Below are 22709 nucleotides of genomic sequence, written 5' to 3' on the forward strand. Positions count from 1 at the left end.
CCCCCGCCCCCCCCCCCCCCCCAATCAAGGACTTATCTGTGTGCAGAAAGCTAATTTTTAACTTTTTATCAGTGCTGACAAAGTAAATGTATTAGAGGTCATGGTGTTCTGCAGTATGTTGAGAGTTAACAGATTATGAAGTGACAAATGCAGGCGTGTAAGATTCATCATCCATAATGGTCTTTTCAAACAAGCGCAACTTACAAGCTTTCAGCTCATGTGCCTAGTATTCTATTCTATGTCCCAGGACAGGATATTGCTACTGGTAACCTTCAAAGTTAGAACAGCACCTGTGAGACTTATCTTGTGCATCTCAGAATTACCCAATCATGTGTGACGCTAAACACAAGACAGACTTCTACCAGTACACTCTGAACACATTGTGGTTTTTACCAAAATGCATATCTGTTTCCATTTGACTTTTAAATACTTGTTCTCTACTTTTCCTTGAGCATTTCACTTTTTTCAAAAGAAGAAACAAGTCTTGCAGCACTCACAAAGGACAAAATTTTTATTATTTTTCTGTAAAATTCATGCTTGCAAAAGAGTCATATATAGTTACATTTTACTTGTTAAATGTTCTTGTTCTGATATCAAGAGCCTTTTATCTGTTTGCTTGCAGAAGTCCAGAGCTCAGAGGAATATGCTCAGTTGCTGAAGAAACTCATCAGATCTCCAAATATACCTCCCCAGTATTGGCTCACACTCCAATATTTGCTCAAACATTTCCTCAGACTTTGTCAAGCCTCCAGCAAAAACCTCCTAAATGCAAGGTCTCTAGCTGAAATTTTCAGCCCTCTGCTTTTCAAATTCCAGATAGCAAGGTACGTGAGACATCTTTATTATATTCTGTATTGTAAACTTGGGTTAACTATGTACAAAAACAAGTTTAATGAATTAATTTTCTAACCTGACTTCCCATGTGGAGGGCATTATTGTATTTTTTTTCCAATTCTGTTGAATAACACTAATGTAAACTTATGTATTTTTCATGTTTCTTACTGCCTAATCCATCTGTTGCAGCTCTGATAATACTGAACACCACATAAAGATCCTAGAGGTTTTAATCACAAGTGAATGGAATGAGAGACAGCCTGTACCAGGTAAAAATTCCTAATTTTAAAAGTTTTATGGTGTTATTTTCTGAAATATTAAAGTTTATATTTAAGGACAGTAAATGTTCATTGTTTCTCTTTTTAATCAAACAATGCATAAGTAGATAATTACAGAACCAATTTATTTATATTTTCCATAGCGATGTGCAACATTTGTTTTATAAGAAACTGTCTTTTTCATTAGAATCAGTTTAGTATCCATGGTTTCTACAGCCTCGTGGTATTCCTTTCTTTTTCATTAAAAATAACATTTTTTTTTGTAAACCAATAAAATGTGTATCATACAGTGGTAGGGGTGGGAGGAGTATATTCTGAAGATTTGAGTTAACTGCCACTCTACTCCCAGACAAATTTTCTTGAACTACAATACCCCATAGAGATCATCTGAAGAAATTGAGATTTTCCCCTTTATTTACATATATTTATTATTTTAATCCAGAGACTCAAAAGATTTATTAATCAGTATCAATAAACTGTGCAGAAAATATTAAAACCCCATTCAAGAAAATTAGATTACACTTATTTTGATTGTGTGAGTTAGTGTCTAGTTTAGTTAGCAAACAGTAAAACACACCTCTAACTTACGCAAAAATCCCTGTTTTTAAATCAAATGTTTGGAAGGCAGAGTTGCTTACTATGTGCAAAGGAAATTATTAATGCAGGGGGACTTGGTATGTTAGCTTGAGGCCATTCCTTTTACAGCTTATTAACAAAGGGAAGGATGGGGCCATAGTGAACAGAACCCTGCACATGGTATAGCTCTCCCACCTCTATTGACAGTACAAGGTAAAGTTCATGGCAGTAGGATTTGTAGGGCTGCTTATGTTTTGAAGAGCTGGAACACAGCAGCATAAAAACAACAACAACAACAAAGTAAAGTAGTATTTATGGTAGGCTCATTGTATAAGACCCTTCATCAGCTAAAGAAGGTTAATTTTAACTGGCTAAAACAAAGATTTCTGTCCCTACTGCTTTGAAAGTTTTTTCCAACCTTGCTAGCTCTGTTAGTTAGGAACCTTCCCCTAACAGTTAGTGTACGTGTATTTTCAGCTATTTTATAGTTTCTTGGTTTTCTTCAATTTTCTCAAAATAGTTAAGGAGGCATTTCTAGAAACACAGTGTATTTCCCTTCCTAATGTTTCATAACCACCAGCAGAGTCCAAACTTTTAACAACTACTTGTCTTACCTTATTAAGCAGCAAATGACTACTTACTGTTAAGGAATGAGTGTATCTTTGCCACGTGTTATAAGCCTTAAAAAGCAAAATACATTGTTGAAACCTCTATATTCTACAGAGTTTGATAACAGCATTTTTTGAAATGATGTGTTTGCAAATACTTTAGGATATGTACATTTACATGGCTTGAGGCACCGGTCGGGTGAGGCATTACAAATATGGGGTCAATAGTGAGAGTTTCTTAAGTCACCCTTAAGAGATCACTTAGTTGCATATAGCTCTGAGTTGCGTCCTATGAGGAAAATATAAAAGTGAAAGGTGTTGATGTTAGAACTACTAATGAGCACACAAAGTGTAGTCATCCTGAGAGTATCGTTAGAGTACTTGAAGAAATGTGGCTGTATCAATCAGATTTATAGGGTTTGACATTTCATTAACCATTAAAATCATGACACTGCATTTATCATTAAAAATAAATATTTGTTTTTAAAATTTCATCTGAATTAATTAATGTTTAGTAATATAATTGTCTATTTTGAGGGTCCTTCTGGGATTTTTCATATGATCTGTTACAAAAATAGATCTCCTTATGTGTGTTTCACAGTCCATCCCTGGCAATGGAATGTTTTTTCGTAGAACATTTGCATACCTATTAATACGCTATTAAAAAAATTACAAATTTTCAAACTTTGTGGTAAGCTAGTCTCTCCTCTTAGACCTGTAAAGTGCTCGAATACTTTTCAAAAGTTGAATCCTTATAGAATGCTATGTAAGTCTACAAAATTAGGAAACAAGCCTGCGTTCAACACCTTAATTGTTCAGTGACCTTATCATCTGAAATGCTGCGTTTTTTACAGTTCTTATAGAGCATTATATGATGTATTTTTCAAAATTATCGGCGTCAAGATTATTGACTGCAGCATCTTGAATTTCCATTTAGAGACATTGTAATAAATAAAGATGCTTATGAGATTTTTTTTTTACATAAGTGTTCTGAGAATGATGATCTGTAATAGAATTTGAGAAATACAGAAGTTAAGAGGTTTTAAACAGAAACAATCCAGTTGAAAATGGTGTAATGAGGATTGGGCAATTGCAGATAAACTGATGTAGCCAGGTTTCTTTTATTTTTCACAGACTGAAGTGATAGCACCCACCTTTATTTTTTCTTTCTTCTTTTCTTTCTTCTTTCTTTTTCTTCCTGTTATTCTTAGGCCTGCATGAAAACATTCAATCTAAAATGAATTGTGCATGAAGTTCTAGTGGTGTCTTAAGCAGTGAATAGGTACATTATATGCAAGGCTGGAGATGTCTGAATAGGGAAGAGACTTTTGCACAGCTGCGGGCCTTTTTCTTATCACATCACTCACTTATTATCCCTTCTTGCCTCAACACAATAGACAGTATGTAGATTGGACCAGCATCTTAAATTGGACATCTTATAGCTACTAACGTGGTGCTATGCACACCGTAGCACAAAAGCAGGAGTTAATGTTAGGCCATTACTTGATTTTTATTTTTTTTTTCTATTGCACAAAGCTGGACTTTTTTGTTGTTGTTGTTCCCTGTCACAATGTTCATCACAAAGTCTGTATTTTTTTTTGTGATTTACAATAACATTAAGCACTCTGCAAAGCTAAAACACCAAGGTTAAAATACATGCTGTTCTTATGTGTGCAGTATATGAAGACACGGTAGAGTTGCTGGCATGGCATACTGACTAGCCAGTGCCCGGATGGTCAGCTAGCCAGCCAGCTACCCTCTGGTTGGCAGAGACAGGTAGAGTGATGGGAGATTTACTTTGGGTTCTGGGGGAGAACTTGGGGTGAGCAGGGTCCTGCTGGGGTGGAGGGATGCTGAGAAATCTGCAGTAGCTGTTAGGAGCTGCTTGCTGTCTGGTACACATGAACTGGAGCCTATAATGGCCTGAATGCCTACTGACCTCGAGCTGCTTTGTCCAGACTGCCTGTCCCCTTTTACTGCTGTAAAACACTGCAAGTTTTAAGCATGATGTAGGTTTTACTACTTGCTGTGTCACAGGTAAGAGGTGAGGTAATGAGACCACCTAACATCTCGCTTGCGGGGGACTGAGTGAGAATCCTGGCAGCACTGCCAAAAAGTTGGCACTTTACTTTCAGCTAAACAAAAAAACAGCAAGCTTGGCAGCACAATAACCAGAGCCAGGGGAGCATAAAGGCTGGTCCTGCTCCTCTGGAATTTTGTCTCAAAGCTACCCTGGCCTGTGGTGGTCAGTCCTAGCCCATAGTCCTGTCTATAGCATCTCGGGGCTTAGTGGAGGAGGATGTGCAATTGCTGTCCCTTTCCAGAACCTTTCTTCATCATGTCAGGACTTTTCTGCATCCTGCCACAGGCTTGGCTGTGCTGTTGGCAGTGCAGAGCGTGTTTTGGAGTGTGTGCAAGGCAGTCCATCCCTGGGAGAACTGATTTCACACTGGCTATTGTGCATTGTCTCCTCACCCGGCAGAGGGCTCCCCTTCTAAGCTAATAAAAGTCAGGCTTCATACTTGGTCTAGCGGACAGCAAAATGTATTGTTGTCAGCCCTAGCAATTCTGAATTCTTGCTTTAGACGTTGACAGTGGGGCATGCGTTAAATTTCTCACTACCAAGTTGAAAGTATTTGGTTAGATGTGTGGGATTATCAGAATTGTTTACATATTAATACGTGTGTGCATGTATATTTGTATGTAAGTACATACAGAGTTGTGGAATCTGATCAGTTCTCCTTCTGCTTTGTACATTATTTTGTAGAAACAAATTTCTTTACTGATAGAACACTGTGCTTAAGAGTGCAAAAAGTAGTACGCTGCTGCCTTTCTGCAAATGCAAATCTATACATTCAATGGGTACCGTTTAAGTTGCTGAAATTTAAATGTAAATAAAAGTTAAGATGGTACAATTATGTGAAAAAGCAGGTGTGTAGATGTCGGGATCTTATTTTTTTGACAAAACACATTATTCTTTCTGCAGGATGATTAGGCACTCAGTTTTGCACAAGGCACTGGGATAAAAGAAAAATGGACTTAGGAACGAAGTCTTATCTTTCATCTCTGCCTGTGTAACTGTATGTTTTGAAATGATAAGCAATTAAGTGACCCCGGCTTTGGGATGTCTTATCTTCTTTGAGAATATGCATCTGTGCTGCAGTCCTATAAACCAAAAAAAAAAATGTTATTAAGCCCATCTGTAGCTTTTAACAGTGAATAGGAGGTGTATCAGCTACTGCCACAAGTTAGATTTTACCTCTTCTTTTGCTGCGTGCTGTCGTGAGTTCAGAAACACAGGTTACTATCTCTGTTTGAAGTAGGCTATACTTTTATGATTGTGCTACTTTAAAATATATAGAGACCTGACAATTGTTCAGGTAGGCAAATGCTAAGACTTGGAAAGTGAGGGATTTATATTAGGTGACGCTAATCCATCAACGGTAAAACATCAAAATTGTACTGAAGAGGTTTGGGATTTCGTTGTGAATTACAGGTGTCTTTTGGTAGGTGTGGTATTTTGTAGCATGTGGGGATTTTGGTAGGTGGAGTGTTTGGGGGTAAAATTTCAGTGCTGTTTGACTGCCATAAGGAGCATGAGCCGAGCTCAAGGACCCCTGGTACCAGCAGTGCTCACTGTTACCAACAAGTGGGAAGAAAATATTAATCCCCTTCACTCCTTTCTCTGAATTTGAGGTCTTGTAGTCTGCTTGTCCTTTCACTTTGGATTTATTTCCTTGTAAAACTATAGCTGGCAAAGAAATTAACTTCTGTAGGCAAAGGGGAACAGTCTTTTGCTGTTCTGTTCCTTTAGCAAGTCAGATCTAAGGGAAGGAAAATATATTTCACCTAGGCTGCTCCCTCTCTGGACAGTCACTTTTCCCACCTGCCTGTGGGAAATGAACAAACCTGACGTACTGGCAAACACCATGAACATGGACAGGTGTTTTCTCTACCATTTTCAGTTTTCAGGATATGGGTAAAATGCTTCATGGCCTCATTCTGGGGGTCTTCAAGCAACACGTGTATTTGTGATCCAGTGTAGGAGGTGATGCTGTGTTTGCAAGCAGGCTATTTTGCTTGCACAGGGCTGATCTGAGAGGTGCAGCTTTTTTCAAGGGGAGATTTTTGATTCTTTTTTTTTTTTTTTTTTTTTTCTTTTTTTTTTTTTTTTTTCTGCAGAAAGCTAGCCACTTCCTGTATTTAGCTGTTCTTGGTGCTTTTCTTGACTTTAAAACTGTATTCACCAGCCAGTTACACAGAGTATTTTAAGGCCGCTTACAATGGTCTTCTCATTTACTTAGCTAAAATGAGAAAGTTAGCCTTGCATTGCCCACTTGTTGGCTGATGACAACTTTTACTTTGAATCTGGCTCCCCCTCCCCCACTTGAAATACCTGGCTCAGCAAATATTTGAACCTGCCCAAGTTAATCATGAAACTGAGATCTTTATCTCTGAGAGACGTGCAAGCTACCGAGGGTGTGTTTTTTTTTTTTTTTTTTTTTTTAAAGTACTAAAGTCAGGTTCACTTTTTAATGATGAACCAGAGTAAGTGGATACCTTCTGCACAGCACATAGCTGTAAGCAATTAAGAAGAGAGAGAAGGCTGGGGTTTTCTCATTGCACGTTGCAGCTTTTTAGAGATTTTTGTGGAACGTTGGTTGGAAAGCAGTCTTCTTTTTTCAGAATTATCTTTTGCTTAGTTGTTTCAGAGAAGCTTCCTAGTAGAAGTTTTTTTGTGTTTTGTTTTTGTTTTGGTTTGGTTTTGTTTCTTAAAGATTTTTATAAGAGGAAGCCAATTAATTTTTCAGGTTATTGGATTGTGTTTTCAGGCTGTATTACAAGGGCGAGTGTTTGCGATGCACAATGTACAAAGTAAGTGATTTTGAATTTCTCTTGAATTTCTTTGTGTTTCCTTCGTCACCTTGTGGAGGTATTTCACTGTAACCCATTACCAGGTAGAGGTTTCACGGTCTTAAAATAGGTGAGTGAAGGTCAAGTGCCTGCAGATTACTCGGGGAGTGGGGAATTGCCTATCTGCCGCTTGTCTTTTCCTGCCCGCGAGCTAGGCTAGTCCGCGCTGAGCACTAACCTGGTTATATGAGCACGGGCAGCCCAGAACTCAGCCACCACAGAAACCCGGGAGAAGTAATTTCTCCTGAAAGACCTTATTCAACAGAATAAAAAAATTACCGATCCCACATTAGACCTAAATGCAGCAATATAGTGTTGGTAGGAAATCTTTATAACCTAATTTAAATAATTACCTTGGCAACTCAACTGTTTAGGTAGCAGGTGGGCTAAACCTCCAAGCTCAGTGTTTGGACTTGTGTCTGGGATGAGTTCAAGTATCCTGTTTCATTTTGGAAATGGAAGGAATCTTTGGAGCATGTCTACCTAAACAGGGAGGGGAGTCTATTTCAAAATGAATTTTGGCTTGTTAATATAGAGAGCAAACTAGCATGTATTTTTTTGTTAACCTTTGGTTCTCCAGACATGTTCTTATATGTTAGTGCTCGTCTAATGGGGTGAGCTGCTGAGTAGCACAGGGGGAGGGTAGTTACGTGTGAAATATTTGGGACGGGTATAAACTGTGTTAATTTTTTAATGGGTGTTTGTGAGATAGAGCACACTTCAGCTGCACCAGGATTCCTCCTGATGTAGGCACAGATAGTTGCTACAGTTACTCTTTGTTGTGGTTATTTTTGGTATCTGGTTTTCTGCCCCCATAGATTATAGTGAGTATAAGGCATTTAGATTGCTTTACATAGCATTCTGCTCTGGAATCAATAGTCTGTTCTGTGCATGCTTCTTCCAAGAGGTCTGAGATCGCTGCAGCCAGTGTTGGGGGGGCTTAGAGAAATGGTTTCTGAATAGTACAAGTATGCTGGTGGCATAAAGTCAAGTTCAGAAGAAGACACTAACAAGGACTCTTGTTTTTAAAAACAATTAACTTGATAAATATATTGATGAGAGCAGGTAGAGAAACAGTGCGAAAAGGCAGACTAAATCTCGTGTCCTGACAGACTGGCTTTTTATGTTCAGCAGAATCATTTTTCAAGATCTTGCTCAGTTTTGACTTATTGCACGGTGCAGGAAAGTCTGGTGAATGTAAGACTACATATTTGATTTTTAGATTTCAAAATGAGTTAATCCAGATAAATTGGAATTGTATTTTATTACAGAATGAAACAGGGGGGGTGGCATCTCTGCAGTAAGCACAATTTATATAATAATATTAGGTATATCAGATCTGCGTGCATATTAAAATATAGAAATCTGTACGGTTTAAAAACCTGATCCATATTTCATTATGTGGATAAATAATGTATGTATTGTAATGTATGTGGTGTACGTAGCCTAAGTATGTATGTGTGTAATGGGTACATAATGGCTATGCTATTTTTCTTTTCTGCATCTTTAACATGCACACAAGCCTTTTAAAGCTTTTTCAGTGGCATCTGAGTAGGAGAATGAATCTGAGAAGTGACCTACCTCTCTGCAAAGGGTGCTGCACTGTGTGTGAGCATGCATGTGTTGTGTGCGCGTGTGTGTAAGAGCTACGTGCTGCAGCATATCAGCCTTTTGTCATCCTGCCAGGATTGGACTGTACCATGCTGCAAAGTTAGGAAAATGAAATGGAAATAAGGGTGCATAAGGAGAGCCTGCTCAGGCTTTTTGCTTGTAAAACCAGGTTTATATTGCTATTCTGCTAAATGCAGGCTCTTTCTGAAACTGAAATTGTTCTAAGATTAATGTAGAACAAAATGATGAAACAGGAGTGGTCTGGTGACATTATTTTGACATGATTGGCTGAGGATTATGATGTAATAGGTTACAGTGCAGCCCCTTATAGGTTTTAAAATGAATTCCAAGACACCATTACAAAGAGAGCCTGACTCTTTTCTTGTATCTGAGCTTACTCAGTGAAACTCATACAAATGTACAATACTGTTTGGAATATGGAAGAACTGGATATAGAATATCCTAAGACAGATATAAATTGTGGCACAGACTTGATGTTTTACATAGAAATGGATCCACCAGGTAAAACTGCAGTCTTATTATGGAAGACTTAATTCCTCTTGGTCTTTACGATAGCTGATGAAAAATACTTAATGGATATGTAGGATTTATTTACTTTGTCATTGATACAAATTAGAATTAAATTGTGTTTTTGTGCATGGTTATAGCAATTAGAATCATAACCTGTAGAAATACCTGTCTGCTTACTTAAATGTTTTTTTTACTGAATCGACCTGTTTCTGTTTTGATTTTTTTTCTTTCATATGTAGTTCCAGTTCTGCTATTATATCATTAAAAATGTCATTTCTTTTATTTTGCTATTTTGCTGTCTTCCACACTGTAGCTAAAAAGAGATGCTGTAATAACACTTACGTTTCCTGAATCAGTGATTACAATTCAATGGTTTGGATTGATTTAGGAAAAACAGATTTTAAAATCTAACAGTATTAACTGCATACCTGATATTACATATTTTTTTTCATAGTATATAAAAATATTATGCTGTCTTTATATTCATTGCAGCTTTAAAAACATTGTATTTTGTAGCTGGTCATAATATACACACAGGGTTGTTCATAAGAAATGTTGTACTTACTAGAGAGCTAAAGAGCTGGGTTGATTTTTAATCCTGATCCCAATGTAGTCCCCCTTTCTAGTAAGTCAGGAGTGCTGCAGTATCTTCCTCTGGCACCCACTGGTATACGTATGCAGCTTTGACATTGAGAAAAGGGGATGTGTTTTTTAATCAGTCCTGGCATTTGGAAGACAATTTGTTCTGTAGAATACGGAGATTAGCACAAAGGATATTTGGGTCACAGATGGGTTTCTTAAAGTGTTTTTTTCTGTGTGTTTTTTTTTTTGTTTGTTTGTTTTTGCAAACGATTACACAGAATGCAGAGGATCGTGGAAACCTAATTCTTCGTATTAAAACATACAGTATTGCTGTGGGTTTGCATATTTTATTACTCAGCTTATAGGTGAGAAAACAGCAATATTAGTGTAAGATCATCACATAGGATAAAACAAAATGAAATCTTACATGTTTTATTATTTATTGTTACCTGAAGATAGTCAAAGAAGGTAAAAGCAAACTTTAGATTTTTTTTTTCCAAATGCTTTCCTCACAGGGAGAGGAGATAAGTAAAGTGTTATATTTTGCTTAAAATACATTATTGCAAGACTAACATACTTTTTTGAAGCAGTACATCCTTCTTGTTGAATTGTTGTTTTTTTTTCCTTAAAAATCAGGATTCCTCATTTAAGTACTGTCAGAGGTGGAAAACACTTTCATAACTATTCCTTTTTTTTCCTCATTCATGTAGTAATGTGTGATTTCAAGGAATATATGGTCATGTTTTCAATGAGTTATAATCAACTTTTTCTCCCTTTATCTGCAGCACTGCCTCCTAAGCCACCGAAACCTAATACTGTAACTAACAACGGCATGAATAACAACATGTCATTACAAGATGCTGAATGGTACTGGGGAGATATCTCAAGGTAAAACATCTCAGAACATGTATTTCTCATATTTGACTTTATATTCTGGCTCTGTTTTTCTCTGTATGTACTCTGCTTAAGTATAGAAAAAATTACAGCTCTAAGAGCCATTTTTAGGATATTTTCCAACACAAACATATCACAGTTGGTTTTATTCGAAACATGACTAAAAAGTTACTGGCAGTCCATTAGAATGTAATATGTGAAATGATTTAGTGTTTGTTCTGTTGTTTTAAGGCAGCTATATGAAATGCTAGCATGAAATACTAGTATGAAAAGACAACACCAAGAAATAAGTATTTTTTTTCTTGTCTTTCATCCAGATCCTCAACTGTAGGCACAACAGTTAACAAGCCAGACTAACAAGTGCTATGTATTAGCAACATTTTTAACGTACTATATATAGGTACATTAGACCAGCACTGGCTGCTCCAATTGTGCAGGCTTGTATGAACAAGCAGAAGACCTCTGCATGAATATAATTTTGTTCCAGCAGTGAGAGGACATAGAATATACCGTTTTTGTATCCCAGTTGTTCTCTAGTAATTCTAAATAAGCTATTAAATAACTGTGTTTATTTATGTGGAGATCAAGAAGGCTTACCAAAAAAATGTTATTTTAAAACAAGAATTTAGAGCACGGTGAAAGGATAAATGAGTGAGAAGAAGCTGAAATGATTAGTTACTTTTGCTTTCATTTTAGAGAAGAAGTGAATGAGAAGCTTCGAGACACTGCAGATGGTACCTTTTTGGTACGAGATGCTTCAACCAAAATGCATGGGGACTACACACTTACACTAAGGTAAGATAGTTACAGTAGGTCTGTAATACCTTAAGTAAAATGCAATACTGCCTTTAAGACAGCACGTTCTTTTGGAAATAGTATGCCTAACTTTTCAACAAACTTTACTTGCAGGAAAGGAGGAAATAACAAATTAATCAAAATATTTCACCGAGATGGCAAGTACGGCTTTTCTGACCCATTAACTTTCAACTCTGTCGTTGAGCTAATAAACCACTACAGGAATGAATCTCTAGCCCAGTACAACCCTAAACTGGATGTAAAATTACTGTATCCAGTGTCTAAGTACCAGCAGGTAATTTAGTCTATTTTCTTTGTGTTCCACCTAATTACAAAAAAATTATTGCAGACTGGGGAGACATTTATTACAAAGAATTTCAGCTCTGTTAATATTTGAAAAAATAAAGTGGATATAAAAGTAGATATTTTTGTTTAAAACCAACAGCATAAATTGCATATAAATAATTAAAACTTTAAATACTGCAGAAGCATTATTAAGAAATAAATTTAAGTTACTAAATACCCCACTCAGTGCTGATGAAATTTATCATTTTTATTATAAAGCTGCACACTTGCAGTGGAAAATTACGTTTTGTCATTTAGTTTTATTTTGAGTTGCATATTGTGCATATAACATATCATACCTCTATATTGATAAAAGAGATGTCACGTTTACCTTGTAAAGCATCTGGGCATTTTTAAGCAGTCGGGAAATCTGTGCAGTGTATTGTTTTTTTACCAAATATCTTTTCTTCTGTTCACCATCCCAGGATCAAGTGGTAAAAGAGGACAGCATTGAAGCAGTGGGAAAGAAATTACATGAATATAATACGCAGTTCCAAGAAAAAAGCCGAGAATATGACAGACTCTATGAAGACTACACAAGAACATCTCAGGTAAAATAGATTTGAAACCAAAAGGGGAATGGAAGACTAATGTGGATTTAGAAGACTGTTATTTAAATTCATGTTGCTATTTTCTTCCTTCCTCCTCTCCCTTGCACCACGACAACAGTTGCCCAAAAGAGGAAAATGTACCTTATGTGCTTGCTCAGTATAGTGGAATTGCTTACTCATGTTTTAACAGTCACCACCTACTACCTAACTCTGTGCTCAAGACCAACACGCACATCCAAAGGAAGCACCTTGATTTACAAACATATCTGCATACTGGCCTCATCAGGGCAAGTTAAGGTTTCCAAGACACCTCTGCAAGGAAGCATTCTATTTTAATACTAGTTTTGGGAAGGTCTGGTTTCACCGATGCAGGGTGGAGTGATGACATGTAGATACTCTGCAGGAATGAAAAGTTCCCACTGTCTTTCTTTCATCTTATCCAATTATTAGCCAAGTCATAGAATCATAGAATCATAGAATATTCCGAGTTGGAAGGGACCCGTAAGGATCATCAAGTCCAACTCCTTGCACCGTGCAGGTCTACCCAAAAGTTTAGACCATGTGACTTAGTGCACAGTCCAAACATTTCTTAAATTAATACAGGCTTGGTGCAGTGACTGCTTCACTGGGGAGCCTGTTCCAGTGAGCAACCACCCTCTCAGTGAAAAAGCTCCTCCTGATATCTAGTCTGAACTTCCCCTGCCTCAGCTTCACCCCGTTCCCGCAGGTCCTATCACTGGTGTTTATGGAGAATAGGTTACCCGCCTCTCCACACCCCCTCGCGAGGAAGTTGTAGACTGCGATGAGGTCCCCCCCCAGCCTCCTCTTCTCCAGGCTGAACAGGCCCAGTGACCTCAGCCGCTCCTCATATATCATCCCCTCCAAGCCCTTCACCATCTTGCGGTTTTGGTGAATTTGTGCAGTTTTGCACCCCTAGAATCAAGACTGCTCCTTAAAGTAAACAGAAAATATGCCTGAAAATAATTGAAGAAAGGTGGAGGTGTGCAGGCAACTTGAACTTAGTTGTTTCAAAGACTTAGCCCTGGACTAGCCATGTAGGGGCAGGAAGATGGACTAAATGACTAGTCCACCCCAGTAACTTAAAATTTTGTTTCAGAGAGCCAACTGTCCTTCTAAGGACATTAGCTGGTACAAAGGGCAAAGTGCATTGCCATAAGGCTAATCTTCAAAAAATTATTTATAAAAAACTTATTTATACAAAAGAGAGCTTGTAGCTAACTCCTTGTCTGGCAGTTTTTCCTTCCTGGAAAGCCTCATCATGGCAGTCTTTTGCAGAGGCCTGTTTCCTCTGTTTTGAAAAGCTCTGCAGATAGGATGCATTCTGGTAATGGGATATCGAAGTCATTCTGTTAGAATATACTGAAATGTCCATGATACAAGCCAATAAATCATCCACTCTGTTTGATAAAAACTGTAATTTAAACAACTATTTTATTTTCAGGAAATTCAAATGAAAAGAACAGCTATTGAAGCATTTAATGAAACAATAAAAATATTTGAAGAGCAGTGCCAGACGCAGGAGAGATACAGTAAAGAATACATTGAAAAATTTAAACGCGAAGGAAATGAAAAAGAAATACAAAGGTCAGTGTATTCCAAATTGTATGATTCTGAAGAAAGAAATAATGCCAAGTATACATCTGCCTAAAATTAAAGCAAGATGTCAAGGTTAAAGTTGTTCAGTTGTAAGCAAAGCAAACTTCAAATGGGGTTGATGTGAACTTGTAAAAGATGAAGCTACATTCAGAGAAATAATCTGTTCTCTTAAAAGTCTATATGAGAAAATAGGAGACAAAGTTATGAATAAGACATTTCTGTTCTCTTAAAAGTCTATATGATAAAATAAGAGACATAAAGTTATGAATAAGACATTATCAGAGTATAATGTAACACATTGTTCCATTCAGAATTATGCACAACTATGAAAAACTGAAGTCTCGAATAAGTGAAATTGTGGACAGCAGGCGTAGATTAGAAGAGGACTTAAAGAAGCAAGCCGCTGAATATAGAGAAATAGACAAGCGTATGAACAGCATTAAACCAGACCTCATACAGCTGAGGAAGACAAGAGACCAGTACTTGATGTAAGTATCATTATGAATTCACAAATATATACATATATATAAACATATATATAATAATGTAATATAATAATGTATAATGTGGTAATAATATAATACAAATATATTTATTTATTGGCAGCAAACCTCTGTATCTAATAATTAATTTTATTTGGTATTATTGTCCAGGTGGCTGACTCAGAAAGGTGTTCGGCAAAAGAAGCTAAATGAGTGGCTTGGAAATGAAAATACAGAAGAGTGAGTATTAAAAGATTTAAATATTCCTGGTATTTCCTATCAGCTTGCACAAAAGTGAGATTGAGCATATTTAATTCTAGATCCACCCAGAGGGAATCTCTTCCAGGTCTCTTGTAACAATGTTCACTGTTAACACAGGGCAGCCTACATAATGCAAGGACTCCCTCTCACCCCCTACTCTGCCATTACTCAAGGAAGTGTGTAATCAGGTTACTATAGCAAAGCACTGGAACTTAATCTGTGTCTTTATTCTTACTAATAAAATTAAGATCATAAGGTGTTGGTATCTTGGAGGGATGTCATTAGGAATAAATAAATTGTTCAGAAGGTCTCTTAGGCACAGGCGGGCTGTTTCCCAATTACAGATGTTGATACTATGGTGCTATCTAGTACAGTGGTGCCCACATCAGTGTAACACATTGCTATTGGAGGTGATAAAACTGTGTATGCTGAAGAGTGGTCCTTCTCCATTTTTATGGTCTAGTCAGTCCTTCTGGGAAACGGCAGGATAGTATTCTGTCATTTCAGCCATTCAGTTTTCCTATAGGTTCTGGCTGGGGCCTGGCCACTGAATATATTTCATTTCATTCCTGAAAAAAAAAAAAAAGGGCAGCAAAAAGCAAAAAAAAAATCAAATTTTAAACAGAACAAGCTGCCAAATAGCATCAAAGTACCTTAAATTCACAGTTAAAAATAGTAAACAGTGAAGAGTGAACAAGTAGAAAAATCAAGTGGTCTGAGTAATATCTGTATCAACATTTTCTGCTTGTGTAGTCTCCTGTGCATGCCTTTTACACTGCCTGGCTGAACATACAGCAAAAGCAGCAGATTGACAATGACTGTTTTCTGGTTTTACATTCTAATTTTGTTCACATTAGTGGTCTATTTTAATTTGGCCTGGTTTGCTGAGTTTCCTGCTATTATACTGGAAATTGTGCAACTGCTGTGGCTGCATTGGTAGAAGAAGGGAATAAAAATCGCATACGCATTTTAAAACCACGTTGTTCACTCAGTCTTAGCGCTGCTCAGAGAAGATATAACGGAGAATATGTAGGCACTTGTTTCCACTGGTACTCTCATCAGTTAGACAGAAAGAGCAATGCCAGGCTGTGGTTATAACATAGCATCAGAATAGTAAGTGATACTGTTTAAAGAAAATCTTCCTTTTCTCTGTCTCTGTGACTCTCCTTGTCAGTGAATCTGTTAAGTGCTCAGGTTTCTGCTGGCAAATTAAACTTTGAGAATTTGACTTTTTCTCTAAAGTAAAGCAGAAAAAATGAGTAAAATAAGCAGCAGTAAAAATAGGAACCTCTTTCTTTAGAGAACCTCTTTCTCTAGGTGCTGAAAATAGAGCCAAAACTGAATGCATTAGAATATCTTGCAGGGCGAAAAATACAGTGGGATAAGGGAGCTGGATAGCAGGTCATCTGAAACAAAAGAACCCTTTTTTCCTGAAAAATTAAAATGTGTGAAATCACTGATCTTGGTAGACCACTTTGAGACTCTTCAGAACAACTTACTGTAAGCAGAGCGGCAGAGGCAAAGCTGACCAGTGCAGGCTGCTGGGCAAATAGGGAGCTTTGGAACTGTAGGGTATCAAAGTGGTGTCCCCATAGCTGAACCAAAGACATCTTCTTTTACAGTGGGTTTAACTCAGAGGGTTCTATGAAACTCTGAATCACCTGGTGGCTGTTTTGGTAAAGAAGGTCCTATATTACGTGCTTTTTTCATAATCTAGTAAGGCAAGAGAACACTACTATCCCAACCTTTCCACAAAGCCATCTCCCCTATGAATAATTTATCTATCTACCTGTAAAACTGCTCATAGCTCTCCCAAGCAGCAGATGTAATCAATACATTGCATGATTTTTCACTGCTGACCAAGTGTTCTGATCTTTAGAAATGAAGCTGTCTCAAAGGATATTGATTTCGGTGGGCTTGCTGTATACCAAAACAGGGAGTAATGGTAGAAGTGCTGAAATGCTCACAGCAGATTCTGATAGATAAAACAGCATCCTTTTATGTCCATGTTCACATCTACATGAGTATTTTTAAAAGGAACAAAGATGAGAACTTTTATTTCAATTCAGCAGGTGAAATGTTGTATGGTTTACTCCCCTAGTTCTACCAGGGAGACAACCTACTAACCAAGTTTTTCCAAGTGATATGAAAGGGGGACTAGCATATTCATGGTTCTTGCTCTGCAACATGTTTCACTAACATCTTCTGTCATATTTTGACAGCCAATACTCTATGGTAGATGATGATGAAGACTTGCCCCATCATGATGAGAGAACATGGAATGTGGGAAATATCAACAGAAGCCAAGCTGAAAATCTGCTGCGGGGAAAGCGAGATGGAACATTCCTGGTTCGAGAGAGCAGCAAGCAAGGCTGCTATGCCTGCTCTGTTGTGTATGTACCCTAGATGTGAACAATGTAAACATTTGAGGCACCTATCCTGAACAAGGGGCACATGCACACTTGCATGTGTGTGGATCCCATTGGATCTTTCTGCTTAGAAGCAGACAAGAAGTCCTGAGGCCATTCTTGTTGCCACTCCATTTTCTACACAGCTCAAACCTGTGCTGCTCCCACAGATGAGGCTCATTGAAAACAAGGGAAAGTAGAGCATAGAGTAACTCATTTATCTACAGTTACAAAGTCCTGCCTAACTCCTGCATCCTTAAGCTCACACAACACCTGGGAATTTGGGTTAAACCTAGGCTGTTACCATTTTCCCACCACAGAAGACTGTAGAAGGAATCCTATGTAGTGACTAGAATTTTAAGACTTATTGGCAGTACCTTATTTTCTAGCTTAATTTGACTGTACTGACAAACTAAAACAGATTTATTTTTTTTTCTTCTTTAGGGTGGATGGAGAAGTTAAGCACTGTGTGATAAACAAAACACCTACTGGGTATGGATTTGCAGAGCCATATAACTTGTACAACTCTCTCAAAGAACTGGTGCTACATTATCAACACACATCACTCGTGCAGCACAATGACTCTCTCAATGTCACACTAGCCTACCCAGTATATGCACAGCAGAGGCGATGAAGATTGTAATACTCTGGGTGTTTGGTTTTTTTCTAAAGAAAAGATTTGACAACATTGAGGCCTCTGGAGAGAGCAGGCTCCTTTCAGCCTTACTCAAGAATTTGAGCTGCAGTATCAAAGCTATCTGTCTTCAGATGGGACTAGAGCTTTCCTTCACAACTGCAGTTGGAAAGATCACAGTATTAAGCTGTGAACGTATGTTTCTAATCTGAAGTGCTTTTTTTAATTGAGAAAAGAAAAACACGAGAGAGAGAAATCCTAACCTGATCTCCCTGCAGGGACATAGAGGCCTTTAACCATGGTGCTTGTTTACGACCACTTCTGAAGCTTTACCAGCTAGAACGTTGGATTCTGCAGACACAAAGGTGTAAGAGGTCTTTGTCATTTGGTTATTGGAATTTCTTGGTCACAACCTGGCTTGGATTTGATGTTGCTGCACTCAGTGGATCCAGACACACAGCATTGTGGATTTTTTGGTTTCTGGTGAATGATATGTAGCAGAATGGCACTTTCATTTATAAGGGACACTTTAAAAGGACTTCAGTTACAGTATGTTGTTTGGAGGAATTGTAATAGTGAAGTGCCAGGAAGTGTTTTGCTTAGACGTTTAAAAATCCTGTTTTAAGAATATATTTAAGACTGAAGAAAACAGGACTTTCAATGGCATACAGTCTTTAATAATGTACATATTGGATGACTAACATCATTGATGGAAACTGTCAATACCAAACTGCTTCTCTTTTCCCCTTCTGTTTGCTGAAAGCTGAATTCTTAGACCATGCTATGCAATACTGAATTTTCTTTAGGCTGTAGTCTTCTCTTGAGCATGTCTACAGGTTAAGCTTGTTTTTCTTTCTTCTTTCCTTGCCTTCTTTTTCCTTCTTTTTTCTTTCTTTCTTTTGCCTGAAAATACTTTTCTTGATGATTATTTTTTGTTATTCTTTTGATGTTTTCTTTTTTTGTTGTTGTTGTTGTTTTTGTTTTTGTTTTTGTTTTTGTTTTTTTAATGTACAGGAAGCCAGCAAGAGTTGGCTTCAGAATTAAAACTATGAAATATTTTACAATTTTCTTTGTATAGAATATTGAGCTACTGGCTCAAAGTTTAAAAAGTTTTTTTTTTTTTTTTTTTTTTTTGACTAAATATTTTGTTGGGCAGTGCCTGATAAGCTTCAAAGCTGCTTTATTCAATAAAAATATATGAACGTTACAAAATATCATTGAGTCCAACAATATTGTTTCAGAGATACCTTTAGAGTACGGTACCTTGCTATGTTTGCTTTTGAAGCATTTTGAACTTCTGTCATGATTGTCTTCGTATTTGAAAGATGCAAAATTGTGTATCCTTCTCTGATAACGACTGCAGAAAAACAGGAAAATTTAGCTACTGGAGTAGATAGGTTGGATTTCAAGAATGAATCCACACTTCATGGTAAATAAATGACATCTTGACCTACTGTGGCAGAATTTTTGTCAGCATGTCAAGGTATTTTCATTTCATATGAAGGAAGTTTCTCTAAACTGTTGCCTGGATTTGTTTATCATACTAGTATTTTTAAAGAAATCTCCCACCTGTACTCAGAACAATTGGATACAACATAAGGCTAAGACTGGAAAACCTCTGTTCTGAAAAATGATTAGGCTTTCATAGTTAATATTTTGGATTTATTTTCATAAGTTTGTAGATTGAGGGAGTATCAAAGTGAACATTTTCATAGTTTCAGGCACTAGAGAATTACAGAATTATGGTTTGTTTAAAGGAAACAAATACATGAATCCCACTAAAGCAAACTTACTAGTAATTCTGGGACAATTCACTGTGGGTGGCTTGCGGTGGTTATTGTTATTATATATTTTTTGCCATGACCATTGCGGAAATTTGTACATTGCAAATTGATAAAGTAATGAAGTTCACATAAATATTGGACAAGTTTTGACTAAGTTAGGATGAATTTATTCTTTCCCAAAGATGCACAGGGAAAACCCATTACTATTTAAAGGACTTGCACACACAATCAAAAGAGTAGGTCCCATGGAGTTGTCTCATAATAACTCTGCTTTAGAGATACACGTATTTTGATTCCAAGCATTCAGTACTTACTAAGCTATTGAAAATAATGAGGAATTTGCCAGTCTCCAGTAGTTTTTATATTTTAATTTTTACATTAACCCTTAATTTCTGAGACTGTAAAGCTTTTTTTTTTTTTTTTTTTTTTTTAATTATGTGGATTTTGTGCTTTTTTTGGTGGGTTGTCTTTGCTTTCCTATAGATGTATTTTCTCTCTAGAATCTATATCAGGAAACAAGATACAACCAACATAAATGTTTCAGGATAGTCATCATTTTCAAAATTATTCCGATTTTTTATTTTCTAAATAGAAGTTTAGTCTTCATCCCTTCCATTCCTCATTCCACCCTTCTTTCAGGCCTCTCAGAATAGGACCATTTAAATTTGGTTTTACAATAACTGGTTTTTACTATGAAAAGCAACAATTACTCTAGCATGACAGTCATACTACTGGGCTTGACATTACAAATTAGCTCAATATACAACAATTTAACACTTGTAGCAATCCAAGGTATTCTTCAGACATATATTAATTTTTGAATGTTAAATACTTTAAGAGTAAAATCGTATTTTTTTTCTCTATAAGCAAAATATATGTAATCTGAATGGATGTTTTCACTTAATATTTCTCAAGAAATTTCATCATAGTTAAGGCATTTGGATCTAATTTTCCTCATATTAAGAAAACCTCTGCTATGTCAGTGGGCCATATCCTTAGCATGCCCAGCCCAGTAAGGGATATCATTTGGTCCTGTTGTGCTGTACTACTTCACTTCATCTGTGGTTGTAGCAGAGAAAAAATAGTGTGCGTGCAAATTTGGCACTTGCTTTTATTGCACAAGCAACAATGAGAAATAAGCACTATGTTATGGGGATAAATGCTTTTAGGGCTTCGTTAGGGGAAGTTCTGCCTACACAGGGTCTGTGCAATTCACAAGGATCACTTACGCCCCCAAAGTGGGCATGAGTGGGGTTTCTTTGGTACCTGGGTATTGTGTGGCCTCTGCATTTCCCTCCCTCCTTAATGCACAGAGCTGCATCCTGCCAAAGGCCCTATTCACTGCAGAGTTGTTTGTCCTTAATGTACCATATAGTTCACTCCAGTTTTGATTTGATCTCAAACAGACTAATATATACAGAAAAAAAAGCATGTGGATATAACTGAAGAAACGCAATGCTTTTCTGTGTTTCTATTGATGTATACTTTTTTCCACCTAATATGATTCAAGGGTGGGAATTGTTTTGGTATGTTTTTTTGGTTTGGGGAATTTTTTTTATTTTAAATCCCTGAGTTATGCTGCACTGCAGCAGCACTTTTGCAAGGCTTTTGTAAAGTATGAGGCATAACACAGAGAACCAACACCCACAGGGAAAATTAGGAGCTTCTGATTTCCGTAAGTTGAAATTGGGATTTCCAGTTTTGGGGATATTCATGTGTGCATCAGTGCATATGCGCACACACTTGCTGTGTTTATGTATGAATAGATCTCAGTATAGGTGCATTTTCACCAAACGTGATCATTTTGCTGAATTCAGTAAGTGATGTTATTAATTTTGTGTAAAGACACACACATGCACTAGACCTTTGTGGGTGCAGCATGTTTCCAAATACAGTTAGAAGACTGAGTTTCTGTGTTGTTGTTGTTTTTTTTTTCTAAAAAAAAAAAAAAAAAAAAAAAAAAAAAAAAAAAAAAAAGCTTGTCTGTATGGTTCATTTATCTAAAAAAATCTTATCAAACTGTAAAACCAAATCTTAAAATTTTCTATTTGGTGTCAACTGTTCTGTAGTAAAGAAATGGCTTTGTCTTGTAATTGGCAATGAAATAATAATGCTTGGGAAAACATGCAAATGCTTCTAATGGGGAAAACTTCTGCCGATTTTCACACAATGCTTTTGCTATGCATGGTATTAAGTTGGGAAAGTGAATCCTGATAGTATTTTTTTCAGGGTCACTTTAGAAATGGGCAGCACAAAGCACAATGCCTCCCATAGGACAAGGTTCCAAAATGCAACATTTTATGTAGAATCATGTTGTATTTACTGCAGTGGAAAACTAAACTGGACTGGAGGAGTGGGTAACGTTACATTGCACTTGTCCTAATGAGACTGCATTAGCTGCCCAAGATGCTGCTATTTTTTTTTATTATTATTATTGTTTTTAAAAATAAAGCTCTGTTCTGTTAAATGTCTTTAAAACATTAAGATTACTTTGTTTTAAAATGGTCTTTGAGGAGGTGGAGGGTAAAGTGGGTTGTAAATTGCCTTCACAAGGCAACAGTGAAAACTTGCCTCCTTGGAATTTTGTTCAAGCTATAGAGTTGATGGAGCTGTGTCTTGTTTTTAAGTTGCTTTAAAAATTGTAATAAGTCTTCAAGCAGAATAAAGGTTGTTTTGAAACTGCATTTCAGTTTCTGAGGCTTCAGTGAGGACGGAGATGTCCATTTACCAGAATCCTTTGCTGATACTTCCTGTCTCTATATGTGAACTACTTTGAAAATGAGACCCAAGTGTTCTTATTATTAGAGGGAACTAGGGAGAAAATGATTTCAGCTTACTCTCAGCCATCCTAGGGATTGAACTGAATGAAGTAGCTGACTAGCTCCAAAATACTCTTGTACCAAATAATGCCAAAATGACAGTTCTGCTAATCTTATACTCTTGCAAAAGCAGTGCATCTGTGTTTTATACCACAGATGAAGCGCTGTTCCATCTGAAATTAGAA

The 22709-nt window shown here is 37.0% G+C and overlaps 1 protein-coding gene across 4 annotated transcripts in view; it reads left to right on the plus strand.

The window, feature by feature from the left end:
* Nucleotides 1-22389, plus strand: part of PIK3R1 (phosphoinositide-3-kinase regulatory subunit 1) — a 54486-nt gene extending 32097 nt beyond the window's left edge. For 2 of the 4 annotated variants that reach the window (XM_035309074.1, XM_035309075.1), the window contains exons 5-15: nt 623-824; nt 1024-1103; nt 10720-10822; nt 11525-11623; nt 11738-11918; nt 12394-12519; nt 13982-14124; nt 14448-14624; nt 14790-14858; nt 17102-17272; nt 17732-22389. In XM_035309074.1, coding sequence (XP_035164965.1) covers nt 623-824; nt 1024-1103; nt 10720-10822; nt 11525-11623; nt 11738-11918; nt 12394-12519; nt 13982-14124; nt 14448-14624; nt 14790-14858; nt 17102-17272; nt 17732-17921 — 1541 coding nt within the window. In that variant the 3' untranslated portion in view covers nt 17922-22389. Of the gene's footprint in view, nt 1-622; nt 825-1023; nt 1104-6833; nt 7172-9147; nt 9344-10719; nt 10823-11524; nt 11624-11737; nt 11919-12393; nt 12520-13981; nt 14125-14447; nt 14625-14789; nt 14859-17101; nt 17273-17731 lie in introns of those variants that run through there. The other 2 variants (XM_035309077.1, XM_035309076.1) reach the window with 2 other exon arrangements.
* The last annotated feature ends 320 nt before the right edge of the window (nt 22390-22709 follow it).

The sequence above is a fragment of the Oxyura jamaicensis genome, chromosome Z (genome assembly GCF_011077185.1).
Source record: "Oxyura jamaicensis isolate SHBP4307 breed ruddy duck chromosome Z, BPBGC_Ojam_1.0, whole genome shotgun sequence".
In the NCBI taxonomy this organism is placed as follows: domain Eukaryota; kingdom Metazoa; phylum Chordata; class Aves; order Anseriformes; family Anatidae; genus Oxyura; species Oxyura jamaicensis.